General features: G+C 48.0%; 7 protein-coding genes across 7 annotated transcripts; 4 read left to right on the plus strand and 3 right to left on the minus strand.

The window, feature by feature from the left end:
- Positions 1–172: 172 nt before the first annotated feature.
- MCYG_01450 (conserved hypothetical protein) lies at positions 173–976 on the plus strand (the record flags this gene model as incomplete). Its single annotated transcript, XM_002848470.1, has 2 exons — positions 173–667; positions 692–976. The coding sequence occupies 2 exons, from the start codon at positions 173–175 to the stop codon at positions 974–976; spliced, it is 780 nt and encodes a 259-aa protein (XP_002848516.1).
- A 532-nt stretch (positions 977–1508) lies between these two features.
- On the minus strand, positions 1509–2132 carry MCYG_01451 (uncharacterized protein; the record flags this gene model as incomplete). Its single annotated transcript, XM_002848471.1, has 2 exons — positions 1509–1970; positions 2028–2132. The coding sequence occupies 2 exons, from the start codon at positions 2130–2132 to the stop codon at positions 1509–1511; spliced, it is 567 nt and encodes a 188-aa protein (XP_002848517.1).
- Positions 2133–2414: 282 nt separating this feature from the next.
- On the minus strand, positions 2415–4213 carry MCYG_01452 (conserved hypothetical protein; the record flags this gene model as incomplete). The annotated part of the gene is made up of 5 exons (XM_002848472.1): positions 2415–2560; positions 2611–3026; positions 3091–3510; positions 3576–3880; positions 3962–4213. The coding sequence occupies 5 exons, from the start codon at positions 4211–4213 to the stop codon at positions 2415–2417; spliced, it is 1539 nt and encodes a 512-aa protein (XP_002848518.1).
- Positions 4214–5288: 1075 nt separating this feature from the next.
- Positions 5289–6302, plus strand: MCYG_01453 (conserved hypothetical protein; the record flags this gene model as incomplete). The annotated part of the gene is made up of 1 exon (XM_002848473.1): positions 5289–6302. The coding sequence occupies one exon, from the start codon at positions 5289–5291 to the stop codon at positions 6300–6302; it is 1014 nt and encodes a 337-aa protein (XP_002848519.1).
- A 547-nt stretch (positions 6303–6849) lies between these two features.
- Positions 6850–8255, plus strand: MCYG_01454 (cell differentiation protein rcd1; the record flags this gene model as incomplete). The annotated part of the gene is made up of 4 exons (XM_002848474.1): positions 6850–7354; positions 7425–7580; positions 7639–8014; positions 8075–8255. The coding sequence occupies 4 exons, from the start codon at positions 6850–6852 to the stop codon at positions 8253–8255; spliced, it is 1218 nt and encodes a 405-aa protein (XP_002848520.1).
- Positions 8256–9638: 1383 nt separating this feature from the next.
- On the plus strand, positions 9639–12504 carry MCYG_01455 (conserved hypothetical protein; the record flags this gene model as incomplete). Its single annotated transcript, XM_002848475.1, has 5 exons — positions 9639–9809; positions 9942–10039; positions 10098–10314; positions 10379–11218; positions 11281–12504. 5 exons carry the CDS (start codon positions 9639–9641, stop codon positions 12502–12504), a joined length of 2550 nt encoding a protein of 849 aa, XP_002848521.1.
- A 2362-nt stretch (positions 12505–14866) lies between these two features.
- On the minus strand, positions 14867–15614 carry MCYG_01456 (uncharacterized protein; the record flags this gene model as incomplete). The annotated part of the gene is made up of 4 exons (XM_002848476.1): positions 14867–15034; positions 15098–15140; positions 15323–15415; positions 15553–15614. The coding sequence occupies 4 exons, from the start codon at positions 15612–15614 to the stop codon at positions 14867–14869; spliced, it is 366 nt and encodes a 121-aa protein (XP_002848522.1).
- Between the last annotated feature and the right edge of the window lie 1545 nt (positions 15615–17159).

Consider the following 17159-nt stretch of genomic DNA (forward strand, 5'->3'; position numbering starts at 1 on the left):
CTCTAATACTATTCTTCAGTCTCCAGTCTTTTGCATGGTCAGCCCACTGGTTGATATCTTGATATAAACAGAAACTTGTTTACATGGTAGGCGAATATACATCATCTCCAAGGCCATAAATAGGAAGGGGAAGCTAACAAAGGAATGAAGAGAACCTCATGAATTAATCAACATGATGAAGACGACCCTGCTGCTCTTCGTACTCCCGGCCATCGCGACAGACACTTCGCCCTTCCATGCGCCAGCAGCCCGCAACGACGTCAACAGCAACTATGGCTCTGGCTCCCTCTTCAGCTTCGGCTTCTCCCCAAGACTGGCGCAGCTAGTCAAACGACAGAACCTCTGCCCGGCCGGCTACAACTCCTGTGCCTTCCTAGGCAGTCCGGAAGCGTGCTGCCAGCCCAAGGCAGTCTGCTCCCGTGACGCCGCAAGCCATATAGCATGCTGTCCGCTAGGAGCAGCCTGCACCGGCATCCTGATGAGTAGCACTACCACCGCACCACCGCAGACAGGACCAGGGCCAGCGCCAACGCAGACTACCTCCTCTGGCTTCATGTTCCCCCAACCAGGCACCACGGCCGCCCCTACACCCACGGGCTCAACCGTCCCCGGAGCGCCATACCCGTTCGTCTACATCCCCACAACCTTCCATGACTCGGCAGAGTGTGTACGCTCCTACTCTGGCTGCCAGTCGCAGTACTCTGCCTGTACCTCCTCGCTCGGCGGAGCACACGGGGTCACCATCAACGGTGGAAACGGTGCGGGAACGACGATACAAGGTGCTGTTCCCACCGGCGACGGACAGGCCATATGCTCTAGCCTCTTGCTGCAGGCCTGCTTTGGTCTTCAGGAAGGATACTGCACTGCCTTTGCGAACGGAGGAGGCGTTCCCAATAGCTCACCTCCACACCAGCACTCGGCATTATATGAGATCCTCGCAGGTTTATCGATAGCCATTGCCGGAATGATTGTTTGATCTCCTGTCTCTCATGAACTACGTCTGGTTTTTTTTTTTTTTTTTTTTTGTTATGGCTACTTGACGTACCTGGGCGCAAAATGGATGAAAACGAATGCTCTACTTTGGACGATTGTTTTTTCTCTTCGAAGCAGTACATATATAACATATACTCTCTTGTGTCTAAATGATTTATGCATTAATTTGAATGTCCCATATTCTCTCTACTTCTTCGATATCATGAAGCGATGATCGTTAATAGAATATTAGATACCATCAAGGTAGACACCCTCAGGCATCGTCTTATTTTGGCTACTACAGCTTCAAGGTCCTTGCATCCTTTATGGAAATGTTGGCGTTAGCATGAGTTAAAGTCACTGCCGTGCTGTAGCTTGAGCATACGTTACCTACAAACAGCCACAATAAGTTGCTGTCATATCGCTCCCCTATCTTTATTGGGTGAGCGGCGAAGGTAAAATGAGGAGCATATCAGAAACATGGAGCCCTCCAACAGACTTTAGACAAAAGTGTTGGTCTCATTGGCAGCCAATGGTCATGAAGGCATCTGTCGTTTTCTGGGGTTTGGTAGTGTCTGCGTAGATGAAGATGAGAGCTCAGCTGCTTTCCGTTTCTTCTGCTTCTTTATAGCCTTGTATTTTTCCCAAACTAGACGTGCTTTATCCCTCTCAGCGGCCATACGTTCTTCCTTGGCTCGCCGTTCATCTTCAGGTGTGGGAGGTGTAGGGTTCTCAAGAATAGCGTCATGCTGCTTCATCTTCTTCTCCTGCTCAGATATCCATTTCTCCCTTATCTCTATTGGTGTGTGACCTTCTATCCACTCCTCTACTATCTCTTCCCCGTACTTGCGACGCCGCACCTTTTGACGAAAGGGCACACCGTCGAGTAAGAATGCGAGCTTACGAGCAAAGTCTGGGTAGTATTCCGGATCGAATGTGGGTGTTTCAGGCCTAGGTCTAAGGAAGCGGCCTTGCATTGATACAACATCTGGAAGAGGCTTGTGGTTACTGGACGTTAGCTTGGATATTGAAGAAATATAGGCGATATAACATACACCATAAAACTTCTCATCGACAACTACGGCAGCATCAAGACAGGACTTGAAGACATAGCCTTCGAAGTTACCGTTAGACTGGCCATCATCATTAGAGCTAGTCATCTGTTTGTCAGGGAAAAGGCCTTTCAGTTGACTCGTTTGGACGCCAGTTTGAAACGATTTCTTTTTTTCGAGTACAAAAGGTGAATGAAAGGCAAACAACTCTCACTCTAATTACATCATTGGCTTTCTCTTAACTAATAAATTATTATGTAATTAGTTTTAAGGTTAGAGCCGCAATATTAAACTTCACATTCGCATCTATTTATATACAGCTAAGGATTGGGCTTCTATTATACTAATTTTTAACATCACCTGTATTGAGAGGGAGGAAATATCTACTAGCTATAACCTCTTCTTCTTCACTAGTGGCTCATCTTCCTCCCGGCCCTGCCAGCAAGCGTGTTTAAGTGCATCTCGAGTCGTGATACGCCTCCCATTATTTCTATCTGCCCAGGGATGCCGCAGCATTTCCAACAAAAGTTCATTGACTAGAAATTATTAGCTTCTAGAACAGAGCCTCTACTAATAGATGACTCACACTCCGTATTATTGTGTTTTTCCATCTGCTCCACAGATTGGCGGTAACCATCGTGGAAGGTAGGCCGCCATGGATTAACAGCTATTTTCCATGGGCGATAGCCATAGAGAAGTTCAAACCCGATAATGCCCATTGACCATACGTCAATTGAATGATCATGATTCTGGAGCTCGCGTTCAGGGGCAAGGTAGTTTACCGTTCCGCCCCGCCCCGGTGTCGCAGGTAGCTGTCTCTCTGGTGTCAAATGAACAGCGCCCCCAAAATCAAGGAGAACTACACGAGGAGTGTTGCCATCCAGAATACGGATATTGCCAGGTTTGATGTCTCCATGGACCCAATTGTTCGAATGCAGGAAGTTTAAGCCTATCAAAGCGTCATAGAACAGGTTTGCAATACATGGCCAATCGAAATTCAACCTAACAGTTTTCGTCAGTGACTATATACCTTCCGATCTAGGTACCGATCACATATTAACTAAACAGAATGCAGGGGTCACTATGTTTATTTGATGAAAAAGTTCCGTATAGGAAACACATAACCACTTGCCTTTTCCCAGAAATAGGGTTAATTAGGTCAGATAAGGTCGCAGAAACGGTGGGCTCAAGGATAAGAGCGACCTCTTCAACGGTGGTAGGGCGAGAGGACGCATTCCCACTCGAATATACTGTATCTTTTAGCCGCACTATTCGATTCTTATCGCCCTCATTTATTTCAGATAATTCCTGAAGACTTTTGAGAACCCTTATCTCATGGTCAATTTGCTCGGCTTTTCTTTCATCACGCTCTACAACCTTAATCGCAACCACTTCGCCTTTACTGTTTGTTGCAGACGAGACTCTTCCATATGCCCCTTTTCCAAGGAAATTTGAAATCGTCCATTCACCGAAGCAACGAAAGGTCCTGCTGGGGTAGGTGTTAACTCCGCATTGGGGAGGATAACGCTACTTAGGTTCTTTGTCATATACCCTTTCCGGTCTCCGTAGTACTTGCCCGTATATGCTATATCGGTGTACTGGAATTCAAACTCCAGTCGGTTAATACGGATATTCATAGAGGTTTGGTTGAGAGAAGACTGCTCGCCGCTACGCACGGCTTTTCCATTAACAGTCACCTCAGCCGAAAGGGCGCTAGAAGTTTTTGAGATAAAAAGGTAGCCGGTTCTCTGGTGCAAGTTGAATCGTACTTGATATCTCCGAACGCCAGAAGAAGCTGGGATTTCGGGAATTAGAAAATCAATGCGAATATTTTTTCGGCCTCTCATTCCTATAGTCTACCTAATAGTTGGATCATTGGGGCCGGGATCAAGACTGAAGAAGAACCACCCAGTCAATATCATCCCCTGTTCTTTTACTGTATTTTCGGTATCCGTGTCTGGGTCCGTTAGACTCTCACTATCGGAATCTGTAAGGCCTTTCTTCTCTTGCAGCCGCCTCAGGAGCACACCCTTGTCATATTGCTGTTGAGGTTGTATATAAAGGCCTGGTATCTCTGGCTGAGGAACATTTTCATCCAAGGAAGACTCATACATGGCATGAAACGTTAGCTTTGCAGCAGCGTTGACCGGGACCAGCTTTGCGAAAGCAGCAGATGCGGGTGACTCCATGTTTTTGGTCTGATATACCGTTGGCATAGGTTCCCTTGGTCCCTTTAGAAAAGGTCGGTAACCCTGGGACGTCAGGCTGATGTCAAGTTGAGTGAGGAGTAACGGCCAAAAGCGACGTCAAACGACGTGGCTGCCCACCCACGCATCCTGGTAACCATGCTGACAAGTGCTCATGAAACTGTTTACTTTCCGTCAAATATAACCAGTCTCTCCGCCGCCAATTGGCGCGGGGGCTCGCCTTTTTGGCCGAGAGGCAGATTCTGACACTCTCCCATAGCTGAATGTCATGTCTAAGTCTACTGTATACGAAAGTGAAAGAAACCCAACATCAAAATTTATCCAGAAAGGCTTGGTATATTCAATCATAGCTACGGTTTCTGGCTTATTATGGTTGCTGTTATAGTCAAGAAACTGCGGTTGTCGAGTGGTGAACCACATCAGACCGGATGGATGAAACAGCAGACTAGATGAATATTCAAGAGTAAATAAACGCCTAGCGGGAAGAAGAAGAAGAAGAAGAACAGTCGATGTGTCTGCGTCCAAAACACAGCTGGATATGCGATGTCGATGTCGCTGCTGGGTAGAAATATCAACCAACCATCCTGTAGCGAGACAGCGGCCTTCCTCTTCGTCCTAACCAGTATCCGTCTTACAAACATACTCCCCTAGCTTAAAATAAATATAGAATAAAGGCTCCACGGTTTGGTACGGGAAGTCATCTAACAATACAAAGATGTAAGTAATAAATCGGGTGGTTGGGCGTGTGGCTGGGAGGGAAAACAAGAAAGAAAACGATGGCTGGTAAAAACGTCGCTTGAGCGTACAAAGATGGACCAGCAAGTCTCTCGAGTCTTCTTCTTCTCTATCTCCAGCTTGAATGCTTCTTTTTCTTTCTCTTCTTATCTTTGTGTTCATTCATTCATATCCCACATCTATCGTACTAGCAATTGCTCTCCTTTCTCCGGAGTTGGCAACCCGGCCTATCTATAGAGTGACTTGTTTACCCCAAGCTCTCCCCGCTCCAAGGGCTTATCGACCTGCAGAAGAAGAAACAAAAAAGTAACCAACGCCGGCGATGTTGGCAAAGAACCTACACAGGGCATCGGTGCCCGTTCTCGCTCTCTTCTTACAGCTACAGCTCGTTGCGGCCTCGCCCTTTTCTACTCCTCAACCCACCAACTCGCTGACAGCACGGGACTGTACCCCATGCGGTTACTATGGACAGGCCTGCTGCTCAGCCAGCGAAACATGCAGCACCAACTCGAACAACCAAGCAGTGTGTATTCCCGCTGGCTCTGGAGGAGGTCAATGGGAATACTTCACTACGACATACGTCCGAACCGACTTCGTCACAGTCACGTCGACCGGCAGCAGGCCCATCTCTCAGCCGACAGGCCAGCCACAATGTAAGGTCGAAATTGGAGAGACGGAATGCGGCAGCACCTGCTGCACGGCTGCACAGTCATGCAACGAGAACCTGGTATGCGTCCAAGCCGGCGGTTCACCTTTTCCCACCACCAACCCAGCTCCCACTCCTCCCACACGACCTACCAGCACCCAGGGGGTGACCGTCACCACGATTCCGGCCACCACCACCATCCCATTCATTCCAGCCGTCGGTACCGATGGCAGCAGCGTCATCGGCATCACCAAGGGCAGCGGTGGCCTAAGCGGTGGAGCGATTGCCGGTATCGTCATTGGGTCTATCGCTGGCGCCCTGATACTCATGCTCATATGCATCTGCTGCTGCGTGGGAAGCTGCGTGGACCGTGTACGGGCCATGTTTGGAATAGGCGGCCGCAAACCAAGCAGGCACTCCGCTTACACCGGATCGTCATCGTATTCCTCTCATCACGGCTGGTTCGGCGGCGGCTCCAGGGTCAGCTCAGAGAAGAACAAGAAAAAGAAGACCGGCTTCCTCGGGCTGGCCAGTCTGGGCGTTGTTATCGGTGCAATCGCCCTCTGTCTCGGTCTGCGTCGACGAAAGGACGACAAGTCGACAACCTACTACACCGGGTCATCCTATACATACTCGTCGAGCAGTAGCAGCAGCTCCTCCTCCTCTGGCCAACGGACACAGCGGTCTTGATCATACTTTGCACATACCTTCTCTCTCTTCTTGTTCTTTCTGTTTTCTCTCTCCACAATTCTGATGTTTTCACGCGATCTCGATGTCAATGTCCTTTTATATGATTATTTATGGGTGCAATTCTGGGTTTTCCTGTGGATATGGGCTGGTTTTATCTTAACAATGGGTATTATGGTACATAAAGGGCGACATCCCTCGCTCTGCTGCACAAAAAGACGAATATAGGATGGAGGTCTTAATGGGTTGTTCAACGTTTGAATGATGTACATGTGCTTTTCTCTTCTCTCTGCTTAATGTCTGTACAAGAGTTCTAAAACGATAAACGAATAAACGCCTTAGTCAGCAAGCTGATCCCCACTCGCCTTTTCAACTTCAACACTTCAACTTCGGCTTTCTCCCTCTTCAAAGTACGTTTTTGCTCTTCTTCACAAACGCCTGGCACTCTTCCCTTCTCTGCGCTCAGCTTCTCCCCTATCTGAAGCCCTGTTCTAGGAGATTCGCTTGGGGGAACTTCCCCAGAGTGAGTCCTTGCTCTTCGTCTCTCGCCATGCTACAGAGTCAAGCTCCGCACGTCTTTTCGCACCAGCACCAATATCCCCAAGCCGAGTCCTCCTGGGCCCAGCAGCACCAACAGCATCACCAGCAACAGCAACACCAGCAACACCAGCAGCAACAGCAACAGCACCAATCTCAATTTCAGTCGCAGCAGTCGCAGCAGCACCCGTCTCTCGCAGCCCAGCAGCATGCTCAGGCACAGGCACAGGCACAAGCCGCGGCCGCAGCCGCAGCTGCCCAACATCAACAGCAGCAGCACTATAGCCGTATCGGCATGAATGCTAATGCCAACAACAACTCGCAGGCTCCCGGTGGCCAGGAGAACGGTAACGGAGTCACGGGAAACTTGGACAGCGGTGTCAGTGAGGAGAACAGGAAAGTTCTCGTCTGGGTTGCTGAGCTGCTGGATCCCAACCGGCGGGAGTCAGCGCTCATGGAGCTGAGTAAGAAGCGAGAACAGGTTCCGGAACTAGCTCTCATCATCTGGCATTCATTTGGTAAACCTCTTTTCCCTCTTTCCCCTTTGACGTATACCATTTGATCCGGTATGCTTATTATATCTCCAAGGTGTCATGACATCCCTTCTACAGGAGATTATCTCCGTCTACCCGCTGTTGAACCCTTCACAACTTACTGCCGCTGCTTCTAACCGAGTGTGCAATGCTCTGGCCCTGCTTCAGTGTGTGGCCTCCCACAACGAGACCAGAACTCTCTTCCTAAATGGTATGCTCTCCTCTCATAAACAACAACAACAATCACAGGACTAATTATGGAATTCCAGCACACATTCCACTCTTCCTCTATCCATTCCTAAATACCACCTCAAAGTCTCGGCCATTCGAATACCTCCGCCTCACTTCTCTCGGTGTCATCGGTGCACTGGTCAAGAACGACTCGTCCGATGTCATCAACTTCCTCCTCACCACCGAAATTATCCCGCTATGTCTTCGAATAATGGAAACTGGCTCAGAGCTCAGCAAGACCGTGGCGATATTCATTGTCCAAAAGATACTTCTTGACGATATAGGTCTAGCCTATATCTGCGCCACGTACGAACGATTCTATGCCGTCGGCACAGTTCTAAGTAATATGGTCACCCAGCTTGTCGAACAACAAACCGTTCGGCTACTAAAGCACGTTGTCCGCTGCTTCTTACGGTAGGTCTTGTGTCAAAAAACCCTCAGCCTAGACATCGCTTATATATGCTTTAATTTTAGACTCAGTGACAACAACCGTGCTCGCGAGGCTCTTCGTCAATGCCTGCCAGAACCGCTCCGTGACGCGACCTTCTCGTCTGTTCTCCGTGATGACGCTGCCACTAAACGATGTCTTGCACAGCTTCTCATCAACCTGTCTGATAACGTCGTTGACGGCACCAATGCCGGTCCCGGAATGTGATAAGCCGTGGCACACGAGAAATATAAAAATTCCTTAATAATGTGAGATATAAAACGAAACAGCGTCCTCGTCTAAAACACCTAATCATGTCATGATTCGAGTCTCAGAATAAATGGGAGGGAAAAAAAGGAAAAGGGAAAAGGAAGAGAAAGAGAAAATATTAGTAGGTACTATCATTTTAAACCGGGGTTTTGTTTTCACTTCAGCGTCTACCATACATACCTTCCAGACTTTTTGTCTCATGTTTTTATATGCCCTTCTTTCACTCCCCCCTTCCCTGCTTACCTACATACCACTTCATCCCAACCATTTCTTGCCATATATCTGGATATCCTCCCATGCCTCCCCCAAGCAGTTCTTACGCATTTGTATCTTTTTTTCTCTTCTGGTCTTTCTGGCGCGCGCGTGTTGAGGAAGGGCGAAGGGGTGGGAAACTCTGGTGTGCGGCGATCGTCCAACGGGCATATTTGCATCTTCTTGCTTACCTCTGCTTTTTCGTGTTCACACTTATTGTGTTTCTCTAGTCACCGGGGCGAGGGAGGTCGGGATATGGCTTCGTTTCTTTCTTCTTTTCTGTGCTGCTGTTTTCATATGAGGCCCCCTTTTTTTTCTCACTATCACGATACCATGGATTAGAAGAGCATTACCCTTCGTACTTGATTTCATCCACTGCTGTCTAATGTTCCTATCTGCAGACCCTTCACCTCGTCACTATCATTATCATCCCCAGATTCAAGCGAAAAGTCGGGTTTACTTGTATTATTTATATCCTTCTGTTGTCTGTACTTGCATCGTCTCGCACTGGATATTGTCTGTCACTACCATCACTGTACTAGATTTTTCTCATGCATGCAGGAGTACTTCCACTACTTGGTCTCCTTACGCTGACTACAAGAAATACTTCTGCATCCCTCCTATCTTCTCCCTCGTCCTTCTCTTCATCATCTTCTTGTCAAATATAAGAGTATCTATTATGTCATCATAAATATCACGTGCCCAACGCGCTTCTTTTCTTTTCGCCGCAAATCGAGATCGGCTTTTTTTTCTCTTGGTTGGTTTTTGTAGACGCTCGCGATGTTCGCGGCCTTTTTTTTCTCCCCCCTTGACGGATTCGACTCGAAGTTTGAATGCCTTCTATTACTCTCCATATTCGTCCAAAGGTTTCTTCTGTTATATCTTTAGGCACGACTTTCCTGTTTTGAGAAACAAAGGGGAAAAAAAAAACCTGTTCTGTGACTTTCGCCGTTTGCTCGTTTCTCAGCGCTAAGTAGTTACATAACTACTAAGAACGAAGCCCAGGCTCCCCTATCGTATCGCACCGCATTCTCCCCATCGCGACTCGCAGAGTGAGGCCCGACACACCCGCCGATAGAGAGACCCAAGATGGTGTCGCGTAAGCGTGCCAGGGAGGAGACGGAGACTCAAAGCGCGCCGGAGCCCAAGGAAAATGGCCTCCTTCACCAGCTGCGGAACATGTGGGAGTTCCCGAACTTGATGCAGTACATATATACCTTTGGCAAGCCGATGAAGCTCGATGATGATATTGATATAGAGGTATGTATATCTTATATCTCGCGTAGCTCTGTATTATAGCGTAAACCGTTCTTTCTCCCCTCTCTTCCTTGCGCGAGTGAGGTACGAATAGAGTCTATAAGTTCAGTATGTTAATCAACCGTGCTTCAATAGGATCTCGAGGCCGAGTGTCTTAAACCCGGACACTCAGAGAGGCTACTTAATATCGGCCTCAATCTTCTTAAATTCGTCTCTTCACACCGCGGCCTCAAGTACGACCCCCTGCCTCACTGCTCGTAACTGTTTCTAATCAGTAATCTCTATCTCTAGCTATGACAACTTTGAAGAGTATACACGGCGGCAGTACCTCGCGAAAGCGCCTCTCCGCAACCCGTTTGGAGACGGAGAGACGCCGTTGAAGTTCCACCAACTGGATATATTCCAGAGAATTCGTGTGCTACAGCAGTTGTCCGCATGGACCCTATGGAATCCAGACAGGTTTCGAGAGCGGATGGGAGAAGTGAAAGAGACAGATCAGATACAATGGGTACGCTAGCATGTCCGTGATTTGATAGCATTTCAATGGGATAACTAACGATGTGCTGAGGTAGAGAATTAATGAAATCGGATACGACCGTGATGAGCACCAATACTACGTCCTCGACGACAACCGCCTATATCGCCGTATAGAACCTCAGATTCCACCGGACCAGCCCGCAAAACGGAAAGTGAACAGTAGGAAAAGCAGAGCAGGAGTCCGCGCATCCAAACGGAGAAAGGTTGCTGAGCCCCAGGACGAAACTGATGGCCAGGGGAATGAGGCAGACGGGGAAGCGTCTGCCCCAAGTAGTTCCCGAGACTATGAGTGGGAGTGTGTCGCTGTCACACTGGACGACTACAACACATTTATTGACTCGTTAAAGAAGTCAAAAGACCTCAATGAACAGGCTCTGCGTGACCGTCTTATGGAAGACGTCCTACCCGTCATTGAGAAAATAGAAGAATCACAGCAGAAGAAAGCACTCCGCAGAGAAAAGGAGTTGATAGCCCTAGAAAAATTAGCCACGGCAAAGAGATCTAGCAGAATTGCGAGCAAACAAGACAGAATACGTCAGGAAGCACAGGCAGCTGAAGAGGCCAAACGACAAGAAGCTGAGCGAATTGCAGAGCAAAAGGCGAAGGAGAAAGCGGAAAAAGTCGAGAAGGAGCGTCAATACCGCTTGATGACGCGCGAGCAGCGTCTCAAGGATCGTGAGGAGAAGAGAAAGCAGCAGGAGGAAGAGCTTGTCCGTCTGACTGAAAAAGCTAAACTGGCTGAGGACGGGGAAGCGAGGATATCTCATAGGACCTTCAATGCTGAGCTGGAAAAGCGACAGAAGGGACTGGAAAAGCTTGAGACCGAAGACTGGACATTTGACTGTTCTGGTTGCGGTGTCCACGGGGAGAATCTGGTATGCGCTCCTCTCACCCCCCTTTTGCTTTACAGAGAATATACTAATATATACACCCTCAGGATGACGGATCTCATAGCGTTGCATGTGACAAGTGCAATGTCTGGCAGCATAGCAAGTGCCTTGGTATCTCCCAGGCGGATGCGGAGAAGGATGATTTCCACTTCATATGTTCAGACTGCAAACGACGCATCGAAGAAGCAAAAAGACCCAAGATTCCACCGCTGAAATTCCGCATCGCTTCTTCAGCATCACCCCCTTCGAAGCAAGAGCCCAAGCCTGACAACACTTCCGTTGATATCAAGAATCCGCCTGCCAGCAACCACAATGTTTCTCCAACGCAGCAATTTCGCCCTGCCCCAATGGAACCGCGTCTCTTCACTTCGAACCCTCCCGTTGCATCCCATCCGATATTCGCACAAAACAGTGTTCCTCCGCAGTCGACATATCATCCAGCACCTCAACCAATCACTGGTGTTCCTTATCCGCGCCAACCTGCTCCTGTTCAGCCTTTACCCCAGGCGTCAATTCCTAGAAACATGGTATCTTCCTTCAGCAGCCAACGTCCCACGTCATCAGGTTCTATACCCGGCAATTTCCCATCTCCGGTGCAGAACCGGCCTTCCATGTCTCCAACACAAGGTAATGGAGATGTCGGTCCACTGGCTGGCTTCCCGCCCGCCCCTATTCCCGCCCCTACCACCGCTGCATCTTCACCCGGCACAAATGGCATATACCCAGGGACCCCATACCGGCGAAATCACACAAGCTACTCGCCATATCCGCTTCAACAGCAGCAGCAGCAGCCACAACAACAGAATTTTCAAGCCCATTATCAGCACCAGCAGCAACATCACCATCACCATCCATCAAACCAGTCCCCATCTAGCTCTTTCTCTTCTGTGACCAACCCCCAGACCTCGTTCGGTCACACACCTCCGCCAAACTGCTACTCACCTGGAATACCCATGTCGGGCCTCAGCCCTACGAAACACTCTCCCGCTCGCCCCGCCTCCTTCAGCGAAGTCGGAGTTCAGTCTGTCGTCCCTCCAATACAGAGACTCCAGCCGAGCCCGAAGCTGATGGGTAGGGCATCAGAAGATGCCCCTATACCTGCACCAATGAAAACTATGGCTCCAGAGCCAGTGCAGGCGCATAACGGGATGCCACAACAGCATTCGTTCGGAACAATAAATTTCTCCTCGCCTTTATCCACGCATCCGAATTCATTTGAACAAAGGCAGCCAGAAGCTCACGGTCAATACTCCCCCAGCAAAACCGGTTGATAGAGCATCATCATCATACTTTTTTTTTTCAAGAAGTCTTGGAAACGTCCAGTTAATACGAGGGCATCTTCCAACACACAAACCCTCCTCGGGCCTTCCAACCATATACACTTTTGTCCTTTTGTATTATTACTATTGTCTGGCGCACGTTCAACGGCACGGCTACATAATTCACTGGTCTCATACTTCTACACTTCGTACTGCTATCTGTCTTTGTAGCAGTTTCCCCCTTTCTAAAAGATTTTGTCTCTGGAGTTGATCCTGGTATATGATGGGTAATTAACGCATGTCATATTTTTTTTGTATCACTAGCATAAATATATAAATACGAGTTTTTTCAATGCATACAAATTTCATATCAATGTCTTGCAGCCTATGATTTTAAAGGTAATGTGGACTTGTTCCAGGCTATAGATTTATTAGTATCCCTCATGTTCTGGCCTGTACAATAATAAGGGGTAAGTGAGATTCATAAACTTTTCTTGTAAAAACTAGTTAACAGCCAACTTTTGCTGCTGTCAAAAGTGGTCAACCCCTGACAAGGTCATAAATAAACCTCCATTTCATCCACCTTGGCCTATCGATTGATAGTTTAATACCGGCGAAAAGAAACTCACTACCCCGTGATGGCATATGCTTAAAATAAATGGAGATAGTATTACTTCACATTTCAACAAATTGCGTTGTCGATTTGTTTGGCTTGGAAGGATTCGATAAGAAAAAGCCTCATATGCGCCAACCCAGCGACAGAACCATTCCGGGTAGGAAATATTTTTACTTCATAGCGCCAGGAGGCATTAAGATAAGGAATAAACCAGTCGTGGGAACAAGAGCATTGTCGATATTCTATCAGCCTCAAATAAAACCGCACGGCTCGGTCCTAAGAAATGCCTCGTCGCTTCAGCGACTAAACAAACGGCTTCATAGCCACTATTACATTATGTCATTACATCATTAGTTAGATCAGGTATCCAACGAAGAAAACAAGTCACCCCTCGTCCTAAGACGTGTTCAATCTAGACTCGTTGATATTCCAACATATTTCATAATCAGTTGGGCCGGTGAAGAAGCCAGATTGGACCGGTCCAACCCGAGCCAGATCGCCGCCCAATTATCGAACCATCCTGTCAAGTGCACACCAAGCTCTCATGACAGCAGAAGAAAAAAGAAAGAAAGAAACGAAGCCACGAGAAAAGGCGTAAAGGCGAGCTATTTCGGTGGGCTCAAGGGTTCGTACTGAGCGAGAAAAGGAGGGGAGAAAAGAAAAGAAGTAAGCGAGGTAGGGCGATGAGTGATATCGGGTCAAATATATCGTAGAAGCTGAATTACACGGTTATCGAAGTGGTAAATCATTTGGACGTACAACGGTCGCGACTCGGTCGCGGGATAATCGAAAAAACTAATACACCTCCCTCCATACTCCGTCACAGAGAAACACAGGTAGCGACAAAAAAAGGGGGGGAGGGGGAGGTTGGTTATTCGTGGGTAACGGAGCCAGCAATATGTGACATATTGTACACGCAAGGCGGAGCTTTCACCACATTCTCAGATCAATCTTAAGCGCGCATTCTGCTAACCTTGCCGTCTTTCGCTCTGGAAACGAGCCTGTACGGGGTACTTTGGGTAGAACTCAGCTTTCGTAACTTGACATGGGGGATGTGGCGACAGGCTTGCTTTTAGTGACGTATATCGAGGCCTCTATGGAGAGAACCCAGATTTTTGGTCTAACCATGCAATATGGGGACGTTATGTCAAGCAGGTGTTCGAAATAGGCATACAAAAGGAATGAAAATATTTCGGCTCATTTGATCAATAGTTTGAGGCATGTTTCATCAGCATAATATGGTAATAATAAAGGTAGCAGCTGCATTCCCGTTTGTGACCGCAGAAGCAGCATAATATCCATGGAGGCGAGCACATAGCGTCATTCCACTCTGCTGAGGTAGGACGGAGAAATCCTAGAGAGCAGTTGACAGAGAAGCATCTTATTCGCCTGGATGCCACATACCACGTAGTTTATTTCCAACCAAAAGCAAAATATCTGTGAGGCACTTCGGCCCTATGATTCTTGCTGTTAGAGTCGCAGTCTTCTTGTGTAAAGGGTATATATAACAGTGCTATGAGACCTAGGCGGTCTCTAAATACACAAGGTATTCGAAGTAATGTCGTTCCGAGAGAGTAGAATACTCTAGACGACAGTCTGTAACAAGGCACACGAGGACCACGTTCCGGAATACAACGAGGACAAATTGTCATACAGCAGAAGCTGTACGCTGTCCTCGGCCCTCCGATAGACGTACATAGTACGTCCACCTGTCATGGGAGAAGCCGGCGGTACCGCAGAGATGCCCGTCCAAAAGTCTTAGATGCCTGTTCCCTGCTTCATGCTCACCATGCTGTCGACCAAACTGCAAAAATCCTTCGTGCAACCAGGGATTGTTCGTCCATTTTGTACCACCTCACGAGCTCGAGAGCCACGGGTAAACACTGTCTTGCCCTCGCTAGCTATCTGTCCGGCCGTTGAAGTCTTCTATACCAAGTCTTGTTCCATGAGCGTTGGATGTTTGACGTTGAGGTTGACTTCGTTGCTTACAAAGATGGTTTTTTTTCTCTTTACTCCTGAAAAAACCACCATTCTACATTCTGATCTCGTTTATCATCAGCCACGGAGTCGCAAAACAGCGTTCGCGTTGGCTTGGGCGTCTGGTTTGACCGAATCGCAAGATCATATTGTCGAGTTCTCTCGCCCTGGCCTGTCAGGTTGGCTGGGGGTTTCCGTTAGTTATGGGACGTTCGCGTCCTGTTTAGAATACCTTACACGCCCAGCAAAACGTTTCTAACAGGGCTAAAAGACCATAATAGCTGTTTGCCTAATGGCCAGATTCTCACGGGGGAATACAAGATAACGCAGCTGACCTCCGATTAACTAATTAGTTAGCTGGGTAGGCTGCCTGTTTCTTACCCAGCTCTCACCCCATCCGTCGCGGCTGGTGTTACTGCTTAGACATCAAGGATCCGATAGGAGGGTAGACATTGCAGGTCTATTACCTTGTGAATCGGAAATAGTACCACTTTCTACTGGCTTGAGATCTTGTTCCGTGGTCCATCATCTTGTGGAATATGGAAGGCAACGGATGAGATCATCTACATCCCTTAGTTGGTTTTGATATAACGACCGAAAATTGACTAGATAATATCCGGAACAAGACCAGCCCTCAATGAGTTCGACAGGGGCGCAAGTTATCCATCGCGTGTGCGGAGACGCATTTTAACAGTTTCCTTGGGGAAACCACCTACATGAGACAGGCAGATCATATCCAACAGAAACCGTACATATACACCAGGCCCTGGTTAGAGGTAAGAAAGCTTGTCCTTCTTTAACTAGGTATCCTGCACTGTATTAGAGCGGCAAAAGCAGATCTCTTATTCCCAGCACTGCGGCCCATTCAATCTGAAATCTGCGGCAGGGACGGTTTGAAGACAAACAAACGCACATTGCTGGGACAGGAGAAAAAAAAATTTGACAGCTCTAATTCCCTTATCATGCCCAAGCCACCTGCGCCTGGCTGTCCCAAACCGTCGGGTTGTCTTTCCGAAAATGAGAATACCCATAGTGTCTACAGTGCAAAGCAGGTACAGGAGGATATATTTTCATGCGGGTACAAAGCTGTGGAAGATGCATATCATTATTAAACAAGTTACGAAGTGGACTACAACTGGCCTAAATATCTCCGCGGGCCAGAACTGTACCACCTCTATCTATACCTGCATATGTCACACCTAATGGTCGACATGGGTACTTATATGGATCGGATTTTAGTATTTACTTTGCCCCTATATCCATCAATCAGTATAACACTTTGTATGGTTGAAGGGCGCCGGATAAGGATATTACTACACGGCATGCTACAGCAAGTATGCAACAGGATCGCTGCCTACCAGCACCGCTGCGCCTGACAACAGGTCGATCAGCTAGTTATATTCCGGTCAGTGAGCGTCTGCCTCATTCTAGTATGCAATGGACTGGGGAGAAGGGAAATTTTCTGATGCCAAAGCTACCTTGGCGGCGCCTGTCATCTGGCTTAATTGCTGAGTTCTAGAAGGGCAATTTCATCACACTTGAAACTCGATTTACTCATAGTTATGTTAGTACGTCGGTAACCTCCAATACAATGCGTGCTACTGGATCTGATGGCCACTGGCCATGACCCTTGATCTGAATAATGCTGTGAGACCTAGCTTCGAGCGTCCCGTCCTATACCAGAGAATTGGAAACGTTAAGGCCAAAAGCATCGAAGTGCTTCCCCGCAGCCTATGGCAAGAGTACACTACAGCGCTTGGTAGCGTCTATTCAGGATAGACGTACTCCATAAAAGTCACTCCTGTGGCCCCTTGTCTCACATCCCGTCCAATCAGGAAAATTTCCCGGGCGTTGGGAGCAATGTTGGAGGCACTGTGACAGAGAACAAGGCAAATTTTTTTGGCTCATAATATCAGTTATAACTTGCCTTGGCATATGGGCGCTACCTTGCCAGGGTTAAAAAGCACATCGGGCCCGACCGAAACCTTTGACTAAGCATATGCAGTTGAGATGGCAATAACGGGCATATCGAGGCTCTACTCAAATCCCGGTCTCTCCAGCAATGCAGTAACAA

Source organism: Microsporum canis, genomic scaffold (assembly GCF_000151145.1).
Source record: "Microsporum canis CBS 113480 supercont1.2 genomic scaffold, whole genome shotgun sequence".
NCBI classification, from domain to species: domain Eukaryota; kingdom Fungi; phylum Ascomycota; class Eurotiomycetes; order Onygenales; family Arthrodermataceae; genus Microsporum; species Microsporum canis.